Genomic DNA, 23,128 nt, shown 5'->3' with positions numbered 1-23,128 from the left:
GTATTTCTGGTTAGTCTCATAAGAACAAAACCATCCATTTCCCAGAGTCCTCACACATTCCACCCAAAAAGCAAAGAAGGAGACACAGGCCTTCTTGGTCTTCAGGATCCCAAAGCTGTTTTCCCGAACAGAAGAGAAACTTTAGCCTTGGGTTTTCTCTCCATTTTCCATTCCATGACACAGGGCTCCAGGCCACTGCAGCCTCTGGACATCAGTGCCCGATAGGTGTGAAGTGCCTACTCCCTGAAGAAAGAGCTGAAAGTTTTTTTTTTTTTTTTGATGACAGTGGAGAATGCCTGGAGTTTTGGACTCAATGACACTAATTATATCTTTTGAGGTTTATGTGTAAATATGATTTTGTGAAACTAATCATCTCTCTAAAGAGGAAAAATAAACTCCTGCAAAACTGCTCTATGTGCTTGAGAGGACAGCAGCTGAGACAACTGCTCTGTGCTCATCAGACCCAGCTGGAGGGCTGCACTGGCACTGCACACACCCAGGGGAGGGCCAGGCGGCGGGGAAAAGACTCTGAACTGTGGAATAAACAGACAGGGCAGCGGCCTCCCCTTTCATTTGAATATAAAATTCAAAGTCCTTCTCCTGGCCTTTAGGGCCTCCATGTGCTGCGGACTCTGCCCACCCCTTTGTTGGGTCTCATGGCGTGAACCAGACCCTCCCTTCTGCCTGCTGAACACACCCAGCTTGTCCCGTTTTAGGGCCTTGATGATTCTGTGTGTGGAACACTCCCTCTGAGGTGGCTCTCTGTTGTCCTGCAGGCCTCAGTTCCAGTGTCACCTTCCCAAAGAAGCCTTATCTGATCTCTTATCTAGTGTGGCACCTCCAGCCGATATCCACCATGCTGCTAGCCTGTTTTATTCTCTTCTTACCACTATCTGCCACTTTCTGTTAATTTACATGCTTCTGATCTGGGCATCCCCCGCTAGGACATCCCAGGAGGTACCCTGCCTGTCTCTCTTCTATCTCCCCAGCATCTAGGACAATCCTGATTCGCAGAAAATGTCCAAAGATATTTGTTGCACAAATGGATGAGTGTTTAGTCTGGAGAGGAGAACACTGTTTACAAATATGTAAAGGTGTTTAATGAAGAGGAAGAGGTAGCCTTACTCTGTATAGCACCAAGGTGTGGAGATTATGGTGGTGGCAGATTTTAGCTCCATCTGAGAAAGGACTAACAAACAGGGTAATCCAACATAGTGTAGGCTGCCCTGAGAGGTGAGTTCCTTGTTTCCGAGGGCATTTGAGCAGAGGCCAGAAGACCCCTTGGCCTACATCCATGCTATAAGGCTGTGGATGAGGCTCCTGCACTGGGCAGGAGCTTGGGTGGAGAGTGTCTCAACCACAAGAGCCTGTCATTCCAAGTCATACATTCTACGCTGCCTGACTCACGGTACAGATTCCCTAATGCCTGTCTCCTCCAGAGCATGGATTGAGAAGGACTTTTTCCTGGAAGACTAAAATGCTCGGTAGGTCCCATCTTTAATCATCGATCCTTGTGATTTTATTTTTGCAAGAAAAATACCTTTAAACTCAACGTATCTCCACTTGTAGGAGAATTCCTAGGGTGTTTTTTAAAAATTCAGAATCTGGGACTCCTTAGCACTATGGGATCTGAATCACTGAATATGAGGCTCAGGAATCAGGAGTTGAACAAGCAGCCTAGGTGATTCTTATGAGGACCATGCTCCTAGGTCTTCCCTCCCCTGCATCACAAAGAGGAGCAGGTGATTCCATGATTTGTCACTGCAAGGTGTGCTGTTCTGTCTCGCCCAGTGACCCTGAAAACAAACTTGACCTAATATATTGGATGGATCAAGAGAAAACAGAGTATCCCCCAAAGGAAAAGGGACCACACTGTCCTCCACCACTGAGTCTAGACTTCTCAAGCAGGTGAGATGCTCCTTAAGCTAGGAAGAGAATGTTTGCGGCTTTTACAAAAAAGAGGCTGTGAAGAAGGGACAGGCTGTAGGATGGGCAGAAGGGTATTCAAGGCAAAAGCGAATACCCATTTCCTCTCAGTGGGTATCACAGAATTGTTTAGTCCAAGATAACTAGAAGAACAAAGGCCTGCCTCTTGTGTAACATTTCATAAAAGAAAAAATGTAAACTTCCAGGGGTCTCTCTTTGCCAAGGTCTTCCCTTGGCCCCTCCCTTGACTAACTCACTTGTATACCTTGGATGCAAAGAAGTCTTCTAGGGAACAGTTTCCCCATAACCTCGAGGTCAGAGCTGCCCAGGACAGGGAGATTATGAAGCTGGAGCTGTCCATCCTCTGTGATTCCTGGCTTGGGAGGAGTTGGCACTAAAGACAGAACTGGCTTGCTCCAAGAATGAGACCCACAGATGCCTACTTTCGTATGCCTCAAAATAGGAACATGGGTCTCACATTTTAAAAATGTCCAGTTGGGACTGAGTCCTTGTGCCATGAGATCCTGGTGCAGCAGAAGTGCCCTCTTCACTCCCCAGACCCCCAGAAGACGTCAGATTCTTGAACAGTTGAGCTGGGGTTCTGGTTCACTCCTGAGCCCCTTACATGTCTGCTTGCTCCTTCAAATCAGCTAAACAGACGCCTGGTCTCAGGGGCTTGCAGGAGGTGTCTGAGTTAAGTGTGATTATCAATAGAATACGAGAGAAACTTCTCTCAGATTCCCTCTCCATAAGCTCACTCTGTGCAGACTTTGTTAGGGAGAGTATAAAGACTGCTGTGCCATCAGGTGACCGAGCCACAGAGTTGTGCATCTGGTGGCTCAGAGTGTGGCCCCATCCCCATAGTGACCACTTCCCCAGTTCTGCAAGGGCACTTTCCCCTCCCACTGCCTGCTGGGGACTCCAAGGCAGCAATGTCCCTTCACAGCTCTTAGGATCCCTGGGAAAAAAGAGACTGCTCCCCGTTAGGAAGAAAAAATATTTCCTTTGGTTAGAACTCCATTCACCAGGCTACTGTTTCTCTAGGTAACAGTTTATCCAGGTACATGTGAGGTGGAGGGAAAAGGTCTTTGATGCTTTGTTGGACACAATTATTGAATAAAATCAAGCCACGCTGGTGAGTTCACATGAACTGTTATGTCCTTTAATAATGCAAAGGTGTAAACTTCATAAAGGCCTCGCTGATTATCTACACAACAATGTTAGCATTCTTATTAGTAGAAAAACATGATCCAAACCTGCTGTATAAATAGTCCAAAAATGAGCAGAAGAGCCCCATGGCAAGTGGAGCGTGGGCCGCACTACTACAGGGCGCGGGGGAGTGGGGTGCGGCTGAGCAACGTGGGATGCGCTTGCTCCTGCAGGGTCTCTGAGGGCTGCTGTCTTCAGCATTCCTGGCGGGGCTGGGGGCTGCAGCAGTCACCGGGAACTCAGTGTCCGGTGGGAGTGGGTGTGCGCTAATGCTGCCTCCGGAAGGGCACACTGGTACAAACCACGAGTCTGTCTAAATGGGCCCCTTGAGGACCCTGATGTTTCAGCTGAGGCCTGCCTGACCCTGGGATGTGCTGAGGGGTCAGGGCCACATCAGTCCTCTCCACACTTAGGATGAGATCTCCAAAGAGTACCTTCAGAAAGACGTACAGTGCGCCTCTCTCGTGTCCTGGGATCATGGGGAGGCAGACTCCCGAGCTGGGCTGTCCTAGGGTGAAGCCGTGTGACTTCTGCCCAAGGTGATTCTAAGAGCCAGCAGCTCTCCACACTGACCTATGATCCTTATGTTCTGCCCTGGGCCCAAGAACCATGCCTGCTTCCACTGCTCTGGTGCAAAGCACCATCTGGGACTCCAGTGGGGGAGAGTTTGTGGCTTGGGTGAGAGGCACTATTCTGCCTGAGCTACTGCGCAGCGTGGAGCCTCTGATGTCTGCACGTGAGCCTCTAAACTGAGCGCTGGGGATTAATGGTGGGTGCCAACACAGGCGGCTTTGCCTCTTGGACCACAGCATGGGGTCATTTGGATTCCCAAAGGGAAAGCCTAGTCTTTCAACATTAAAAAATAGTAACAACAGAAAAAAATACATAAAGAACCAAAAAGAACAAAAATCAAGTTTCCGTGGAGATGCTCAGAGATGAGATAGGTAGAATGATATGTGACCACATGAAGGGAGGGAGGGAGTTTTTATTAAGTAGAAGGTCCATCTCCAATCATACACACTGATATTACCAAGCAGGATTCAGCCCTGGGCTTCCACAAAGGACATACCCACTTCCTCTCCTGGGTGAACTCCCCAGCAGCAGGGAGGAGCAGCTGGTTTTTCAGGAGAGTTTAGAAAATGTCACTGAATCAACTCCCCAGTACAGAGGCTGGAGCATTCAGGAATTACTGACAGGTTGCCCCGGTCTCAATTTTTTAACCCTCCTTGGGCTGGGCAGTCTGCGAGTGGCCTGTTCCTTCCCTTCTTCTCTACTGAGCACATACAGGTCAGGTGGGGGAATAATGCCTGGCTCACAGTGGATACTTCCAATCTGCCCTGTAGACTGATGCTCACAGCCATTCTGTGGCTCACTGCTGAACCACAGCCCCACTGTGCTAATCTGTGACATGCTGCCAGGCAGCAGGGGAGTCACCCCGACTGGGAGACAAACACCTTTCAAAGCTGATACTTGTTGGCACATCACGGCTTGGGCCTGTTCACAGAGACAGTGTAAGGTGCTGGCCATAATACAAGGACTGAAAGCACATCCCAGGACGTTCATCAGCCCTGACTGATGGAAAATATCCAACAAATTCAACTTTTTTCCAACGCATGGGCAACAGGGGTGACTTAAAGTTGCCCACCGTGTCAGCAAAAAGCTCGTGTGAATCATTGTGGTCTGGCTCTCTTAACATGGGCACTTAAATGCTTAATTGCAAGCAAAGCCAATTACATATTGAAGAGAGGACGAGGAGCACAGAGTTAGAATGAGGGGAATGCGTGATGATTTTAACAATCTGACGCAAGCTTTAGAGGGTACTTAGAATTCTTCCTCTGCTACTTCATATTTAGGTTTGAACACAAAATGCAACAAGTAGCAGATATGCAGAAACTCCTCTGTAAACCTAGCGTGATGCTTTTTAAAAAATAGCATTTAAAGAACGAATCTCTCAAACTCATTTTACTGCCATTAAAAAGGGGACAAGCTCCTTTTGAAGTGGCACAAAAGTATCTGCGAATGGTAACATGTCTGGAGGTAAAGATTTTTCCAAATGCAAAGCCTTCTCTTCCACACAGAGTGGTCGATTGGCGGCTGTGGCCATGGTGGTCCTGCCAGGTTCTTTCAAAGGGGGCACTGATCTTTTTCATAGGAACTGGGCTTTTAAGCAAATTTAATTTTTGTGTTCAAGTTCCTAACAGAGCAAAAGAAGAGTCACTGCAGAGAAAAGCAATGAGACAAAGGTGTAGGATGCAGAATTGCCTCCCAAGGTGGCTGCAGGTGTCAAGCAATAGGTCCCCAGAGAGAATGTGGTTGTTTAAAAACAAATGTGGCAGTGGGGATGTCCCAGTGATGTCCAAGGTGACAAGTGTGACGACAGACACAGGAAGGGGAGGGGGAAAGAAGGAAAGAGAAGGTAGAGACAGAAACAGAGAAAAAAAATAGATAAAAAGAAAAAAAATTAGGTCAACTATAGAAAACACAGAATCAAAAGTTAATTCAACTAGTAAATTAAATTGACAAAGGTTAGAGAGGGTTCAGTGCGGTATCAATACCATAAGGCCAGTTCAGAAGCTCAGCAATGCCAGAAGCAGCACAGCAGGGTTAATTTGGGGGTTAGGGGTCAGCGAGCAAATGAAATTAAAGTGAGAGAACAGAAGCCTCCACAGTAAAATACCAGAGTTTGATTAGGAGAGTGTTACCTTTCACTAAGATGAAGCCTCTTAGATACAGCCAGCAAGTGTATCATCTTCTAGCGTCTAGCGTTTTTTGCCCATAGTGGTGGAGATGCATTGGATTGCTGCACTATGAGTCGGCAGACTGTGCATAGGGACTGGGGGTGGCCTTGTCAGAGATGAAGCAGGCTTTTCTTCCGATGGCACAAGTCCCCCACCACAGCGCTGTGAAAGGAAGTCTCGTTCTGCACCCCTCCTCACCTTCTACTCCACCTGCTGACCACAGAATTCAACCACAAATATCCAACTTATAATTCAGAGAGAGATTATTCTCAGATCCCAATTCAATGGCCAGCAAAGTCCAACCAAGCACAGAGCCACCACCTTTTCAGACCTGTGCAGGAGAGCCACAGAGCCATCACCAGTGAGGTGGGCAACCCCCCAGCCCTCTCTGGCTTCAGTGGGCACCTGGGCGATTCACAAGAAGGACTCTGACATCTCCGGCAGGCACAACTTTGGAGGACAAGGTCTACCTAGAATTTCAGTCTCTGACGCAAAAACTATATAAGCCGGTGCTGCTGTGAGTATCCAGCATGTGAGCACAGCAGGTCCAAACAGCCTACCCAGTAAGTCTCACCCCAGGAAGCAATTGCCATAAGGAATCTCTCTTGCTACAAAAGGGCTTACTCAAACCTCACCTGATCTCCCCTCCTAAGTGTCCCATAAAGACTGGACAGATTTGGACATTCACCCCGGACTGTCGATTGCAAGGAAACTAACCAAAACTAACCAACTTGTTTCTCTGCAGAGAAACAAGGGGCAGAGGAAAAGCAAGGAGAACCCCCATTGGAATATCCTATTAAGGTATAATGAGGACATTTCCTGCAGTCACACCCACGTGCCTTGCCTTCTCTACTGACCATCTGACCAGCGACTATGGAGAAACACCCACCCCAGCAAGCACTGGGGAGCCTTCCTGACAATGCAGCGGGGACCAGTTGATGCTCCTGATCTACAGCTTAACACTCACCTGCCAACTCACTGGCGGTCCAGCACACGTCTCCCAGACACACACATCCATGTACAAACAACCACTGGGAACCACACACTGATCCCATTTTGTTGCTGCTCTCCTAGCTCACTTTTGCACATATATCACTGCATCATTGGCAGCCCACAGCCCTCCGGCCTGTCTCCCCCTGGGAGGAGCAATCATGACCACGGAGCCAAGAGCTGGGCAAGCACTGTAGACAGGGCAGGCATGAGGAGGGCCGCCCAAGGCCATCTTCCCACCACACTTGAACATGGCAGAGTACATGGGGCCCCCAACAGGCTACAGCTATATGTTCTATGCCCACCTCTCCTGCCTGTGGTTGGCATTTGGCTGGTCTGGAAAAGCAGAGTGATCAGTTGAAGAGCTCCTTCTTCTCTGAGGGATTTGGCCAATGAGGAGACCGGCCATCAGTGGCAAGGTTAGGTCCTGGATCTCTGGAGACAGATCTGCATTTCCTAGGAGAACTGCTGCCATCACAGTCTCTAGCAGACGTGATTGCTTTCATTGATGGTGTTTCTAGCATCTATTTTCTCCACTTGTTCTATTACAAGTGGTTCAATTTAATCTATGTTTCAATTGAGAGGCCTTGGTAGATAGGGTTTGTAACTAACTGGGCATCATCTCTTCCTTCTCTTGGGGTCACCACAGAGAAGAGATTTGGACCATGGCTGTGCAGATAAAGCAAGCATCAGATAGAAATCACTCAGAAATGGTTATGTGGTCCAAGTATGACGTGGCAGATGGCAGATAAGGTCTCAAAAAAGGGTCCTTACTCAACCAGCTTCCAAGGCTAGGGTGGAACTGGGGCATTTCCCATCTGAGGGGTCCAATGGACTGACTGGCATCAGTCCTTCAAGGCCAAATGAGACAGGACCTTTTCCCCAGGACGCTTGGCCAAGCCTTCCTGGGGGTCCAGTACATCTCACCCCACTGCACAGATAGGTACAAGGCAAAACTAAGCTTTGCATGGGCAACCAATCATGAGGATGGCTGTAAGCAAGCAAGTTGTCAGGGTTGTTCAGGCGCATTAGGAGGTGCAGCACTTGTGCATTAATTCAAAGCGGGAAACAAACAGAAAGCAGAGGCAGCCATACCTGGGATGGCTGTGGGCTGGGCCGAGGTCCTGAACACAAAATGAGCCGCCTTGGATTTTCCTTGCTGGTTCTCAGCCACCACGTAGACCTCATACTCAGCATTCCATTCCAGGGACTTCAGCATGACGTGGTCACTGCCAGACGGGAGCCTGATCTCTGGTTTCCACTCGGAGGAGAGCTTCTGGGAGAAACCGGCAAGAAGGATACAAGAGACCAAAAATGCTTTAGATGAAAGTACTGGTAAGACCAAATAACAGGCAGAACTTAAGGGACTCAATAACTGTGGTTCAAAATCATGAAAATAAGAAGCAATGATGGGGCTGGGCACGGCAGCTCACATCTGTAATCCCAGCCACCTTGGGAGGCCAAGGCAGGTGGATCACTTGAGGTCAGGAGTTCGAGACAGCCTGGCCACCATAGTGAAACCCTGTGTCTACTAAAAATACAAAAATTAGCCAGGTGTGGTTCCACGCACCTGTAGTCCCAACTACTCAGGAGGCTGAGGCAGGAGAATGGCTTGAACCTGGGAGGCAGAGGTTGCAGTGAGCCAAGATCATGCCACTGCACTCCAGCCTGCATGACAGAGCGAGACTCTGTCTCAGAAAAAGGAAGTAATAATGGGACATGGTCTTTATTCTTTACCAGCCTGAAAAATTGCACAGGTCAGGAGGTCATCCTTGCATGCTGGCAAACACAAGCAGCAGCAGATGCCAGTGTGGCATCGGGCCAACCCCATCAAGGTCCCATCACCTTCAGGGCATGCAGAGACTCAAGCAGCACCCCTGTCTCCAGGCTACACTCTGGTGCTGGGGACATATGCATAAGGATGTCCTAGAAGATTAATAAAACAAGTATGTTTGTTGTCATATTTCAGGATACTGCTTAAGTTAAGGTGTGTGTGTGTGACTCACCTTCCTTACATGTGAATACTGTGTAGACTCCAATTTCATTAAAAATAGAAACGATTATTGTTGAGCCCTTACTAAGTGCTAGGCACTACAAGAAGCTTTACACACGTTTTCTTGTTGTATCCCTACAATATACCTGTGGGGTTTTGTCAGGCACAATCATGAGGGAGTGAGAGAGAAGTAAGGGTCTAATGTAAAATCACACCTATAGTCAAGGTTGGAGCTAAGTCCGTTTGGGACCCAAAGTGTAATCTTTCCATTTTTTTCCCTTAATTGTGTTCTTGAAAGTAACAGTTTTAATTGATACTATATATATATATATTTTTTTTTTTTTTCAGGGTACATGTGATAATTTAATACATTTACTTAATTTGTAAAGATCAAGTCAGTGTAATTGAGATATCCATCACCTTAAATAGTTGTCTTTCTTTAGGCTAGAAACATTTGAATTATTTTCTTCTAGCTAGTTTGGAATATACAATAGGTAATTGTGAACTACAGTCACCCTATGGATCTGTCAAACACTTGGTCTTATTTCTTCTATCAAACTGTTCCCATTGATCAATCTCTCTTTATCCCCTCCTCCTCTCACGATCGTTCCTTTCTATAGTAGGGAGCTCTGCAAACATCTGTTGAACTGAATAAGGTTTTTCTATTCCATGCAGTGTGGCCTGGTCTCTACAACTGCAGCAAATAGATGGAGGTACCTTGGGTCTAAGTTCTGCTGTCCAGTCCAACAGTGGGCTGCTCAAAGGGCCCACAAAGAATGATAATCAGGTGACCACCTCCCTCACCAAACAGTTGTTGAAGAGGAAGTGGAAGGCCTGAGAAGTCTTCAGATGGTTTCACAATTGCACAGCCCACCTCTTTGCAATCTTTGGCCTTTTCACAAAGGTAGATGCCCTGAGGTATCTGCTGAGCACACAAGAAGGCTTGATAGATGTTTATTGCATGACAGGCTGCTCCTTGGAAGGGCAGAACACAATAGCACTGTCGCCTGGACAGTGGTCTATTGGCTGTTGGAGGCCCATGGCTAAGGCTAGATGAGGAGTTACCTTACAGCAAAGCAGTCCTCCCAGGCAAAAGCGTTTGCACCAGCCTAAGAGATGCTTTTAGGAATGTGCCAGTGCTCATGTCATGGCCTGGCACTATTATGGGTAAATGCTAGTAGTGCTAGAAGGGGAATTCTAGTTTCCTTAGAGTCTAACTAGAAAGTCTGGCTACGCTGTAAGCTAGGGTGTGTATATATCACTATGTGGCCCCATTTTCATTTAAAACAAAGCAATTCAGGTTTCCTTTCTCTTCATTTATCTGTCTTCCTTGGCAAACATCATTATACAAGATAATCAGAGTATAGAGAAGATGTTATGTTATATTATACTTATCCATAACATAAAATTATAATATTTAGCAAACATGAATGAGGTTTTGAAGTCAGAGAGGGTGGTTAAGGTTGTTGAAGTCTAACGTATTTCAGTGTTGTGTCCAGTTGTGTCTTTCGAATGCAGAGCTGACTGCCACAGGCACAGTGACTCCTCAGATGAACTGACATCTGACGTGGCTTCATATGGGAGATGGGTCCGGCCTGCGCCTGCCTCTTAGCAGTAACCATAGTGAGCATTTGTAAAGGTTTCCAAGCGTCAGGCACATTTCAGGTTCTTTGCATATATTATAACACATGTTTACAACAACTTGATAAGCTATTTTATCCCCATTTTACAGATGGACAAATTGAAGTTCTGAAAGATTAAGTGGCCTATTCTTCCAGAATAAGTGGTAAAGCTAGAATTGGATGCCATGTCTGTCTGGCTCTAAAACCCGTGTTCTGCCCACTGGACCACATGAGGATAACCATTGGAAAGGCATCCCAGCCTACCACGCCTCTACTTCCAGGGGGATATCCAGGGCCACCTACACAATCCTTGCACCCTGCTTGGCAGTGAGGAAGCCATGGGGACCTCTCATTCACTGGGATCTCTGGACTGGGCCTTAGGGTAGTGACAGACCTTTCCTACTATTTTAGCTCACACCTGCTTACAAACTAAGTGGGAACAAGGGCTGCCCAGCTGAGAAGTGTGCCTGCAGGGCTCTGTGCTGAACTGACTCTCCAGAAGGCTAGCCAGTTAAAGACCTATCACTTTCACAGGGGCTGATCACAAGGCAGAGAGGGAATAACTCAGCTTCCTGGAAAAAGTCTTCTCTGGGGCTATTTGAAGAAAGGAGATTGCTCTCTGGTTCATTATTTTCTACTATTATGAAACTGTAGCAAGAGGGTATTCTCAGTGCTCAGATGTGGTCTCTAAGTCTCTCAGTTCTAAAACCAAAAAAGGAAAGGGTGATTTTCAGTGTGGGGGTTGAGATAAAAGGTGGATAAGGGGAATCTTGAGTAGGTGGTGAGCAAACCAGGAGAAAATGGCTTAGAGCCAACTTGCTGTTAGCAGGATTAGGATAGCTCAGGTGGTCAGGTGAAGGGCTGGTGAGGGAACTGGAATTGTTTGAGGACTTTTAGGCAGCCTCGGGCAGTAGGGAGAGCCCAGTATCTCAGTCAGACCTAGATTCAAACTCTGGCTCACCCAGCTGTGTGAGATCCCGCAGTTATTGACTGCTGTCCGCCCACTTACTTCATCTGTAAAGAGGGGATAATGGTAATATCTATTGCACAGGGTTCTCGTGCAGAGAGAATGCATGTGATCACAGTGACAGTGCAGGTGTCTGGCCTACAATACACATTTTCTCCCAGGTAGTGATTCTTATATATTAGTATGGCATTTACAGGAGGTACTAGATAATGGCAAAATAACATTGTAGGAAAGTTCAAGACACAGAAAAATCAACCATGGTATGAGTTTGTCACCACCACAGTCATCTAGGAGGTTTTCAGATGGACCCAGTGTGAAGATGGCCTAACAGCTGTGGGGCCATCTTGGGATTTTAAGCCTGGCCAGGGTCCATGGGCCACCTGCAAGACACAGAGTAAGGCCCCATCCCACCTCTGCCCCACCTGTGCTGTCCCTGTTGTTTCCCTAGCAAGCTGGGTGTCAGGGTCACAGGGTTCAGGTGAAATCTGAGAAGGAGGCCACTCACCGCTCGGTACTTGACCAGATAATGTCTGATGGGGGAGCCGCCGTCATCCTGCTTGATCAGGTTCACCTTAATAGAGTTTCCATCCTCTCCCATCTGCCCTTCGAGCTTAGGTGCACTGGGTTCTCCTGAAACAGCCAGTTAATTCACATGAAATTCTCATCCACAGAATGAAAATCCAACCCATCAGAATGGGATGGAATGACAGGGTGGGGCTGGACACTTTTCTTGCTTTCTCAGAAATTCAAATGGTTAAAAAGCAATAAATATAAAACTGAATTTCAGGTAGACACCTCAGACTGAGCCCAGACTGAGAGTGCCTCTTGGGAATGTTCTGGTAAATAATCTTCCTGTGAGCAGGGTCCTTCTACCATTTTAGGAATACACTTTTTTCTGTCTCTTTCACCGGTACTTATGTTTCCTTTCAGCCGTTCTTACAACTGAAGATCTAATTTTTATAAACCTGACACATCTTGAGGAACAGCGTGAAATAGGAGAAAGTACAAGTGTTTGAGTAGGAAACTCCAATCCATAAAATTATTTTGCATAACAGCCCAGTTTCTTCCTGGGACACATCACTCAGCCCTGGGGCTAGGAGGCCTGTTCTCTAGTGAGAGTAAATAATGCTGCATTCTTGGGACTGGTTTTTCATGTACATTTTATTACTTAAATTCATCAAAAAAATAAGAAGTTTCCGGTTGTGATTAAATAAAGCACAACTTGCCACAGGCAAGTTTTTTGTAAGTATCCTTATGGCTCTGATGCAAGTTTCCTGTAAGTATCTACTTACGGCTCAACTGAGTGCTAATCCTCAACACTTTAATGTGTTAAAATAACAGTCAGTGCAGTCTTTTTCTTTGTGTGTGAGAGAAAAACATCTTTAGCATTTCTCAACAGAAAATAAGTTGTTTCTTGATTTGCAGTATACACTCAGCTTGTAGCACTGCCAATCCAGGGTTGAGAAGGAAGACGAACTTGCATGTGACAAACTGCTAGGGCTAGGCTGCTTCTCCAGTGAGTAAGGCACTAATTTACTTTAAAAGAAACAATTTCATTGATATATGGTGAAAGCAATAAGGTGAGAGGACATCTCATATACAAAGTTAAAATTAAGACTGAACACACTGGGGAACCCTGCACTTCTGTGAGGAGCTATCGCTGCATCTATTTCATAACCAGAGAGAACACTTGGAGAGGCTACGAAACTGTTACCTTTGGGGTGGGTTACTCTGGCTTGCTCTCTGGAAAACAGAATCACAGATATGTGACAGAAGAGCCACAAAATGGCTTGTCACCAGCGCTTGGACCTAACACTGCATCACTGGCCATTTATGAGATGGCTACAGGTACAGCTAATGTCACGCCTCGCTTCTCATTCAGCTACTCTGGGAACCACCTTCCTTTGATACGAGGAGGAACCAGAGAGAAGGCTAAGGAAGAGCCCACTACTTATCATCATAGGGCCAGCAGCATGCTGATCACCTGGACGCTTGTTACAAATGTAACAAGATCCTTCCAGTGATCTGTGTGTACATTTAGGTTTGAGAAGGAGCAGTAACAGGGATATATTAACAGCTACAACAGGGAGGCTGCATAATGTCTGGAGGATAGTTAGGAAAAGTTGTACTTATTATTTGTTTTCTTCCATCAATAATTAAAGAAATGAAAAATTTGTTTTCTTCCATCAATAATTAATGAATAATTAAATGAAAATAGGAATGAAAAGATAAATGGACTTCAGGCATAGACCTGCCCTGTTTTAAAGCCACTATCTAGCTCCTGGCCATAACTATTCAGTGGAAAATATGTAGAAATTTGGTTTAGACATGTCAAGGTATGTAGGTAAGGACTGTCCCAAGTCCTGGAAAATACATCAGTTATGTCTACACCATTATAGATACCTAGCTCTAAAAAGCGACTCAAAGTGGCATATATTTTAGATCAAGGCAGGAGATCTGTGTAGATTCAGAAATGCTGAATAAACAGAAGGAGACACAGGAGAACTTTACAAATTCTATTGTCTGATTAAATCAGGGTGACCGACTCATCCCTGTCAGCCTGGAACATTCCAGGTTTTAGCACTGCAAGTTCAACATCCTGGGAAACCCTTCAGTGCCAGGCAAACAGGAATGGCTGATGACCCTAGACCTACCGCAAATGAACATTAATGATTCTAACTTTGTCCACTCAGAATACACTGACTGTGCTGAATGATCTTTCTGTCCTAGCTTGCAGAGAATTTTTATGGGCAGCATCAACTGCCCTTCCAACACGCCCACTACGCAAGGACTGTGTCCTTCTCCCACGGCCTCCTTTTAGGGATCAGTCCACTGGGACTTCTCCGGCTGCATGTTCCTAATTAGTTCCTCTTGAAATTGAACAGTGTGAGTTTTCAAGGCTGACTCAATCCTGCAAAACACTGTCTCTGAACTCTGCATCATGGGGGTCTACTGCCTCGATCAAGTTTCTTTCCATATTCACAAAATATGGACCCTGAATTGGATGCTCTTTAGGGCTCCTTCCAGCTCTGCCATCATGTCAAACAGTGACAGCCACTGCACTAGCACAGGCTACCAACTACACCTGGGCTGTTTCTCATGACACTGTGGGAGGTAGAACACAGCACACACGCCTTTCAGCCAATTTTAGGGAGGTGCACTCCAAGGTCAACAATTCTACATTTATAAGGCAGACAGTTGTCAACTTTTTGCTTTAAAATGTTGAAAAAGTTATCTCAAAAGGTTTATTTTTGAAAAGAGACCCCCAAGTCTCTTCAAAGACCTAAGAATAAAAATCTCTCTAAGGAATTCTAAAGAAACCAACTTCCCTGATGAAAGTACTCTCTCATCTTCAGAATTGTTTCAGAAAAAATGTAATTCGAATCAGAGAAAAACCATCAAAATCTATACTATAATTAGAACAGTTCCTACATTTGACATAGTTAGAACATTATAAGTATCTATCATTTTATCTGAATGACTATCATAGCACTCTGATATGTGTGTATTGTTTTTCTCATAGAATTTAGAGCATTTAATATTATATAATAATATTGGCTGGGTGTGGTGGCTCACGGCTATAATCCTAGCATTTTGGGAGGCTGAGATGGGTGGATCACTCGAGGTCAGGAGTTCATGACCAGCCTGGTCAACATGGTGAAACTCTGTCCCTATTAAAAAAAAAATTAGCTGGGCATGGTGTCGTGTGCTTGTAATCCCAGCTACTTGGGAGGCTGAGGCACGAGAATCACTTGAACCCAGGAGGCAGAGGTTGCAGTGAGCCGAGATCACGCCACTGCATTCGGGCCTGCGTGACTGAATAAGACCTTGTCTCAAAAATAAAATAAAATAAAATTTAGGTTTATTATTTAGAGTGCCTTACCTATGATTTATTCAACAGATGTGTACTGAGTATCTACTAGGTCCCAGGTAGTCTATTAGGCATTGAAGTCTTAAAGGTAAATAAGACACAGTTTTGTTTGCTGAATGAAAAAAACTTAGTTATCATGAATTCTTTTTTAAAAATGATGGGGCCCTTGGACAGATACATAATGCTTCCTATGACAGTATTTTTTTTTTTTTTGAGACAGAGTTTTGCTCTGTCACCCAAGCTGGAGTGCAGTGGCACAATCATAGCTCACCGTAGTTTCAATCTCCTTGGCTCAAGTGATTCACCCACCACAGCCTCTGGAGTAGCTAGGACCACAGGCACATGCCACCACACTCAGCTAATTTTTTAATTGTTTTGTAGAGACGGAGTCTCACTACATTTCTGAGGCTGGTCTCAAACTCCTAGGCTCAAGCAATCCTCCTACCTTGGCCTCCCAAAGTACTGGGATTACAGGTGTGAGCCTTTGCACCCAGCCTATGACAGTATTTCTACAGGAAGATCATATTCAACTAGTATCACAAAGATTTCGACCAACTTGGTGGCTCTGTAACTTGCTGTGAGTACGTGAAGATATGGAAAGAATAATTGTTTAAGAAAGTGTCTTATTTTCCAGTGTTCACTGTCAGCTATTTCTCTTAAAGGTTAGAAATGGGGTTAGAGAAACTTTCTTAGGCTTTCTGCACAAAGCCATGCCTGACAAGGGAGGGGCTGTAGTGGGAGAAAAGGGACCTTGCCATTTAGGAGGCTGACTGCTTTATTGAGCACATTAGCAGGAGAAATGCTTCAGAGGGTCCTGATGTGCACTGTGTTCTGAGATGGCTGTTCTGATTGAAACCATTATGGGTAATTTTAGTAAAACCAATATTGTAATTATTTGTAAAGGTCGGTTTGCGATTCAGCAGCAATCGGCAGGTTGCTCCCAGAAGACCCCAGGGGTTAATTATATCCTTGGAGTTTAGCTTCAGCCATGAGTCAAATTTTCCCCCCAAAATGTATTATGTAAAGACTAAACCAGGGGAACATTAAGAATAAACTTTGCCAATAGCAAATATAAAGTATTGGGCAGTTCTGGTATTTTCTAGGAGGATGTGAATCATGAACCCAAGAAAGAAAGAACGTACCATGGAGGCTACATATAGTCAGATATATCATAGGCAGGTCCTGTGAAAGTCTCCCTTAGAAACCATAATTGAATTGTATATTTCTGGCCATGCCGATTGCAGGTTCTCTGTTTGTAATTACTATGCTACTGTACCCTTAAATCTGAATCGGCTTCATGCCCTTCCTCTCATCAGTAGAAGCCCCAGGAATTAGAAAACTCCTGCTGGATATATGAATTCCACAACAAAAATTGTAGCAAATCCAGGGCACTTTGATAGCATTTGTGAATTTTAGCAGAAAAACAATATCCTACTTCTCACTCAAAGGAGCCCAAGCACGAAGAGTTAGCTGTGTCTTCTGAATGAAAGGCTGGGGTGCCAAACAGGCATCCTCAAGAAGGTCTCCATCTGGGGCTGGGCGCAGTAGCTCACGCTTTAATCCCAGCACTTTCAGAGGCTGAGGCAGGCAAATCACCTGAGGTCAGGGGTTTGAGACCAGCCTGACCAACATGATGAAACCCCGTCTCTACTAAAAAAACATAAAAATTAGCTGGGCATGGTGATGTGCGCTTGTAATCCCAGCTACTCGAGAGGCTGAGGCATGATAATTGCTTGAACCCGGGAGGCAGAGGTCACAGTGAGCAGATTGCACCACTGTATTCCAGCCTGGAAGACAGTGAGACTCGGTCTCAAAAGAAGAAAACAAACAAAACAACCCTCCATCTCTGTTCTCTGTTCATCTACTTTGTTTTCTCTCTCATCGAGATCTGCACAAAGTTTCAGGTGTCTGATCATAAACCAGTGATAAATGTGGGGCTTGTATTATAATCTTTTACTTTTCCCATCAAATAAGACTTTCTAGTTTTCAAAATACTGTTCATTTTGTTTATCCTAAGTCCTGTCTTTCTTGGTTGATTATTTCTTACAAGCAATTTGAAACTTGTGTTATATATGCCTTTTACTATTAGTTTTTGAGAAGTCCAAAATGTATGACTTAGTTTTTCAAATATGAAGCCTATTTACTTTTTCCAAGTCAGAAACATTACAATTACATCTAGAAGTTAGAAATGTTGCTGGATCAGCAAATTATCTCAGGGAATCAGGATTTAGTGTCATTAGGCCACTAATTCTCTTTCCTGAAACAAAGCTCTTAGCCTTTGATGCCAAACAAAAGAATCGGATATGATCTATATTGAATAAATTCTTGGTTACATTCTTGGATCCCCACGACTCTCCCTGCCACCTCTTTTGGTAGCCTACCTGGCTATTCTAGGGATGCTAAGTGGCTTTCTCACAGCCCTGAAGAACAGCCTGACAGTGTAAGGATGGGTATTAATTTCTCTCAGGCATTGTTCCTGCTAGATCAAGCTTTTGGAGTAAAGTGTTGGATGTTTTCCCCTCGGAACCTTCTCTCTTCAGCATTAAGGCTTTGCTTGTGCCTGAGTGACCAGAATCTTTGCCACCCTAGTCTCTGGCTCCAGGGAACCTCGGGATATACAATGAGTCAGTGCAGGCAAGGCCAGTTCCCAGCTTGCAGAGCAAGGATGCTGAGCTCCCCGCAGCCACACTCACTAGGGCATCTGGTCTATAAATCCTTTCCAGCACCAGTTTCCTGAGGAATTATGAATGTGAGAGTGCGTGTTGGGATGGGGCGGCAAATGGCAGCACGAAGTACAAATTAAACAGCAACCAATGAGCTCTGACAGACTGAACCACAAAAATACCAGTTCCCTTCTCGTGGGTGTCATGAAAACACTAACAGATTAATTGATCAATTATCTTTGTTTCATCATCCTAAAAAGAAAATATGACCAGGAAGGTATGGCTTGTGGTTATGGGGCTGATCCAGGCTGAGGAAGTTATGACAGAAATAACTGCTATTATCAACAGTTAACTTGGCTCCTGCCTCCAAGGCCACAAGGGGGGCTCATGATGTCTTCAACTCTATTTCATGGACATGAGATTGGTTATGAAGAAGAATGTGGCTCCTGGGGCGTTTCATCCCTCATACTGGTGACCCTAAGGGAACTGGCAGTTTCCAAGGCCAGCAGTAGCCCCCAGTCCCTGCCTACAGGATTTGGGCTGACACACCTCACTGCCTTTGTCTTCAGCCCCTTCCCACTGACTCTCTACCTGGGAACCTCCAGTGCAGGGAATCCTTAGAAATAAAGGCAATTAGAGCAGAAACCCTGGTGAAAAGTCTGTGTTGACCTGCCAGAGATCGTGGCAATCCAGACACACAGCTGTAAAAAAATAAAGGAGGGAGTGGAAGGGGTGGTTAGTGATGACTTCCATCTAAGAAGGAAGAGTGGGTGTTAAAGAGCTTAGCTCATCAGAATCAGCATTTCCTAGTACGAGTCAGTGTCAGTAGCTAAAGAAAAAAAATATCATTATGAATGGCTGGGGAGGGAGCCATGCTCAGACATGCAGCACACTGACAGAGAGTTGCAGGGGTGCTTCTCATCTCACACATGCTGCTGGCGGGGAGTCCCATTTACACAGAGTCCTCAGTAGTTGGTGGACAAAGCCACGGCTCCGTGGAGTCATTGGAGGAAGTCCTGCAGTGACGTGATGCCATGACAAAGTTCGCATCCTCACTTCTTCTTTCCTGGGACAGGTGTCTAAGTGTATCTGTCACAATCCTCCATAGGCCAAGCCCTGTAGGCTCAGGTGCCAAGTAACCATAAAGGGTGGGGCTCGATCCCTGTTATAATTTCCCTTCTCCTTCTGAGTCGCCACACTTCATGATGTGCTGCTGGACTCTGTAAACACTGCCCCACTGAACTCAAGGTAGATGGAGCATCCAGCATATGGTAAGCATATCCCAGGCAGTTTTGTTTTTCTGAGGGTGTCAAAAAAACAGGGAACATCAGATGTCACCAGTTGTTGGGTGTATAACCCACTGACAGCAGAAAGTCCTCCCCTCACCCCCAACTTATTTTCACTTTTCTCATTTAGGCCCAATTCAGCTTAAATCTTTGCTAATGCCCAGGGAGAGGAGGTGATAACTGTTCTTAACTAGGATTTATTGCTCTCCTCCATGAATTTTATTGGCCCTGACCTCTCCATCCCTTAAATTTTATTGCTAAAGGCCAGTTCCTGCTGCTTGAGGGGCTCACCTGAATAAGTCCTCAGCTTGCCCCCTTGCAGATGGCAGAAGGTGGTCCCTAATACGTGAGGACATTGTTCCAAAAGGGGGTAATCATAGCTTTGGAATTCTTTAAGGCTCTCAGTGATTATTTTTTTAAAAGTAGTGGCCACATTTTTTACTAACTGCCAAGACAATGGCTGAGTTGGCTAACGAGTGTTTCTACGGCAACTGAAGAACACATCTTTAAACATTTCTTGCCCTTGCTTAAAATGTCTGCAAGAGATCTCTCTTTAGAGGAGTGAATTAGTGTCTACCTTATTAACATTGTGCTTCATTTTGTTCTGATTATATCATTGCATAGAAATGACCAAACTTGTTTTAAAAAAGGAAATGAATAGGTTTCAAATTCAACATCCAGTAACTGCTCATATTTAAGGTTTCATGGGGAAGGCCTAGTTCTTTTTTCCAGAACATCAGCTACCGAATAGTCATCACAAGTCTGAAAAACATCTGGTCTTGCTGATGGCCAACCCTAGGGAAATCATGAAAATACAATATTTTGGATGGGATTTGTAGTTTAGAAGATCATAGGCTCTCTATATTCTCTGCCCTAAGACTTGCAGATTCAGATGATTTTTGAAGGTAAGTCCCATTTATTGGCATGGACTGCATAAGATGTTCTTCTGCTTCTGGGACATTCTCACCTTATTTCATCCAATGTAAATACCCAACATCTCCTTTTTGGAAACGAGGATGGCTCATAGGCACGTCCAGGAGTCTGGCTGTAAATGGGACTACATGGGGGCCAAGCTGCCATCCCTGTAAAGCTGAGGTGCTCAGAGATGGGAAATGTGGAGGGTGAACAAGAGGGAAGGTACACAGGGCTAACACACAGGAGGAGAACGAAACACAAGAACGGACCAGGAACAAAGGACATGCGAGACCAGCTGTTGACAGTTTTGTCTGTGTGGATGTCGCCCAATCAGTTCTCAGAGAAGTGAGGTCAAACAGGGACCCCTTGCATGCACAGGCACATGGGGGGTTATTGGTGTTAGTTTTGCTTTCGTGATCAATGTAGCCCGTGTCTCGGTGTGATTTGAAGGAAAACATTTCAGTTAGGAGAAAACTGAACGCAAATGACTCAAAGGGCAGGTTCTGAATAGGTATTTGATTTTAGTGAGGGAAGCTGTGAGCAGAGGCTTCCTTCTCTCTTTCTGGTAAGCGAGAAACGTTTTCACAAGGTTGTGACAGTCAGCATATTAACTAATTATTTTGTCACCGCTATGCTCTTAATTAGGCTATAATTTTATTTCCTTTGCTGCAAGGGTCAATCATGTGTTTCTTGATTACACAGAGATCTCCAGTCATGGTAATTGCCAAATGACTTTTGCTTTGATTTCCTCCCCCTCCCTGAGGGAGGGCCACTCTTAAAAAGTGACACCTCGGTAATCACAGCCAAACTGCTCTAATCCAAATTCTTAAGTCTCTTATTTCAGAAAGTCCTCAAGGTGCATTAATTTTGTGAAGCACTCTCATTGGGTTTTGAACAAATACAACCTTTGCAATGGCTATATTTCACTCTGTAGCGTTTCAAGGTTGTAAACATTTTCACAGGAATGTGACTTGTTTTAGAACCACCATGGTTTTTAGAACTGCTGGATACAGTTAAATAACAATGCTATAAAGCTAATTTGCCAAACACCTTTCTGGGAAATAATTTTTATGAACCATCTGGTAAAAATTCAAGTTTGAAAACTGTGCTGTGGCTAATGTGGGTTGACTGTAGAGAACAGTTTGTGTGACCAAATTTCTTGAAGCAAAATACCAAACCAAAGGTTGTCATGATGTCAAATTGTCATGGCAAGTTTGCAAGGAATGAAGAATTCTGGATGTGAATTGAGAACAAGAGGAAATCTCTCAAATGGCTTTGCTTAGGAAATCTGAGACAGGAAGAAATGAGCGTGCCCTACGTGCCAGGCTGTGGTCCCAGATTTATTTCACTAATCAGAACAAAGAGTTTTACCTTCTGTTCACCAGCGTGGACGACATCATCAGCACCATGCAAGCCACATGACAAAGTCACATGATACGCACGCACATGATTGGTTGAAAGGAAAGTGGAGGAGGTCACATGGAAAATACAAAAAAATTAAAAACTGATGTAAACAATGGGCAGGGAGAAAAATCAACAACAAAATCACAGACTAAATAAAAGGAGAAACCAAATTAAATTAGCAGCATATACAGGAAACATTGGGAGGGCAGCCAAACTGCCCAGAAATAGAAGATAACAAATCATAAAGAGCATTTGGTTAACAACACCAAAAAGCATTAGCTACGGCTGCAACACTACATATTAATACCACATCAGGAGCATGTAAACTTGTTTTGAAATGGGGAGGTGTTGCTGTCAGGACCCAGCTGTCAAAGTCAATCCAGGAGACTGTTAAAGGAAAAGAAAAAAGCAAGTTATTATCCACAGATTCCAGAAATGTCTCAGCATCCTTGGGAAACAAGGGTAATGAAGCAGAATATGGGTCATCAAAGAAAAGTCCTGAGATTCTTAAGGTGAAGACTGTGTGCCCTAGAAGAACAAAATATTGTATTAAATTAAGAAGAGTCATTTCATGTTTCCTATGGCATGAGGAGGAGGGGAGCATGGGCTGAATGAGGTTGGGTGTATGTATCTCAGAGATGGTGGCTTTGAGGATCTTATCTCACTTCTCTCTCCACAAAGCCATATTATTCCTGAGACCTCAGTGAGCCTCCCTAAAGTCAAGACCCATATAAAAGAAGAGGCCAGTCCAGACTAGGGAATAGGTTTCCTTCTGATGGTTGAGACAATGGCTGTGTCGACACTAAACAGTAGAAACTGTGCCTCTGGTGGAGTGTGCTGAGAGTTTGACATTAAGCAAATGTTTGGCCATTTGTGGTTAAAGGTTTTTGTTTGTTTGAAACAGGGTCTCGTTTTGTCACCCAGGCTGCAGTGCAGTGGCATGAAGACAGTTCACTCCAGCCTTGACCTCTCAAGCTCAAGCAATCTTTCTGCCTCAGCCTCCTGAATAGCTGGGACTACAAGCGTGTGTCACTATGCCAGGCTAATTTTTCTACTCTTCGCAGAGATGGGGTTTCGCCATGTTGGCCAGGCTGAGCTCAAGCCATCCACCTCAGCCTCCCAGAGTGCTGGGATTATAGGTGTAAGCCATGGCACCCAACCTGTTGTGGTTAAAGTTTTATCTTTAGACTTGTGATTGCACTGACAAGACATAAATTTGAGATTTACAATGAAAAAAAAAAAAAAAACCTTTTCTTGTGTGCATTTAAAGGCATTCCTATTGGTCCTATGTTGTGACTGAGTGATCCTGACTTGTTAAAAAGGCATCTTGGGCTTCCCACCTTAAATTTCAGAGGCCAGGGAACGTTTTGGCCATTGCCAATTGAGGCTGAGGGAGAAGGGCAAAGAAGGGAGATGAAGACAAATTTCTGAGCAAAGAACACCGCTGATTAAAACTAACCTGAGAGAAATGCTTTAACCAGGCTACATCTTCCCTTGTCACTGTGAGCTGACAGAATGTATGCTTCTTTCTTACTGTCTGACAT

The 23,128-nt window shown here is 44.9% G+C and overlaps 1 protein-coding gene across 21 annotated transcripts in view; it reads right to left on the bottom strand.

The window, feature by feature from the left end:
- NCAM1 (neural cell adhesion molecule 1) overlaps positions 1–23,128 on the bottom strand; it is a 311,446-nt gene that overhangs the window by 10,181 nt on the left and 278,137 nt on the right. For 9 of the 21 annotated variants that reach the window (XM_064375417.1, XM_064375419.1, XM_012470511.2 and 6 more), the window contains 2 exons: positions 11,951–12,075; positions 7,959–8,136 (listed from right to left, as the gene is read on the bottom strand). In XM_064375417.1, the coding sequence (XP_064231487.1) occupies positions 7,959–8,136; positions 11,951–12,075 (303 nt within the window). Of the gene's footprint in view, positions 1–818; positions 5,410–7,958; positions 8,140–11,950; positions 12,076–23,128 lie in introns of those variants that run through there. The other 12 variants (XM_064375423.1, XM_021671140.2, XM_064375421.1 and 9 more) reach the window with 2 other exon arrangements.

This window comes from Aotus nancymaae, unplaced genomic scaffold (genome assembly GCF_030222135.1).
Source record: "Aotus nancymaae isolate 86718 unplaced genomic scaffold, 86718_ANA_hifiasm-v0.15.2.pri h1tg000012l, whole genome shotgun sequence".
Lineage (NCBI taxonomy): Eukaryota > Metazoa > Chordata > Mammalia > Primates > Aotidae > Aotus > Aotus nancymaae.
This window is presented reverse-complemented; position numbering and strand designations above follow the sequence as displayed.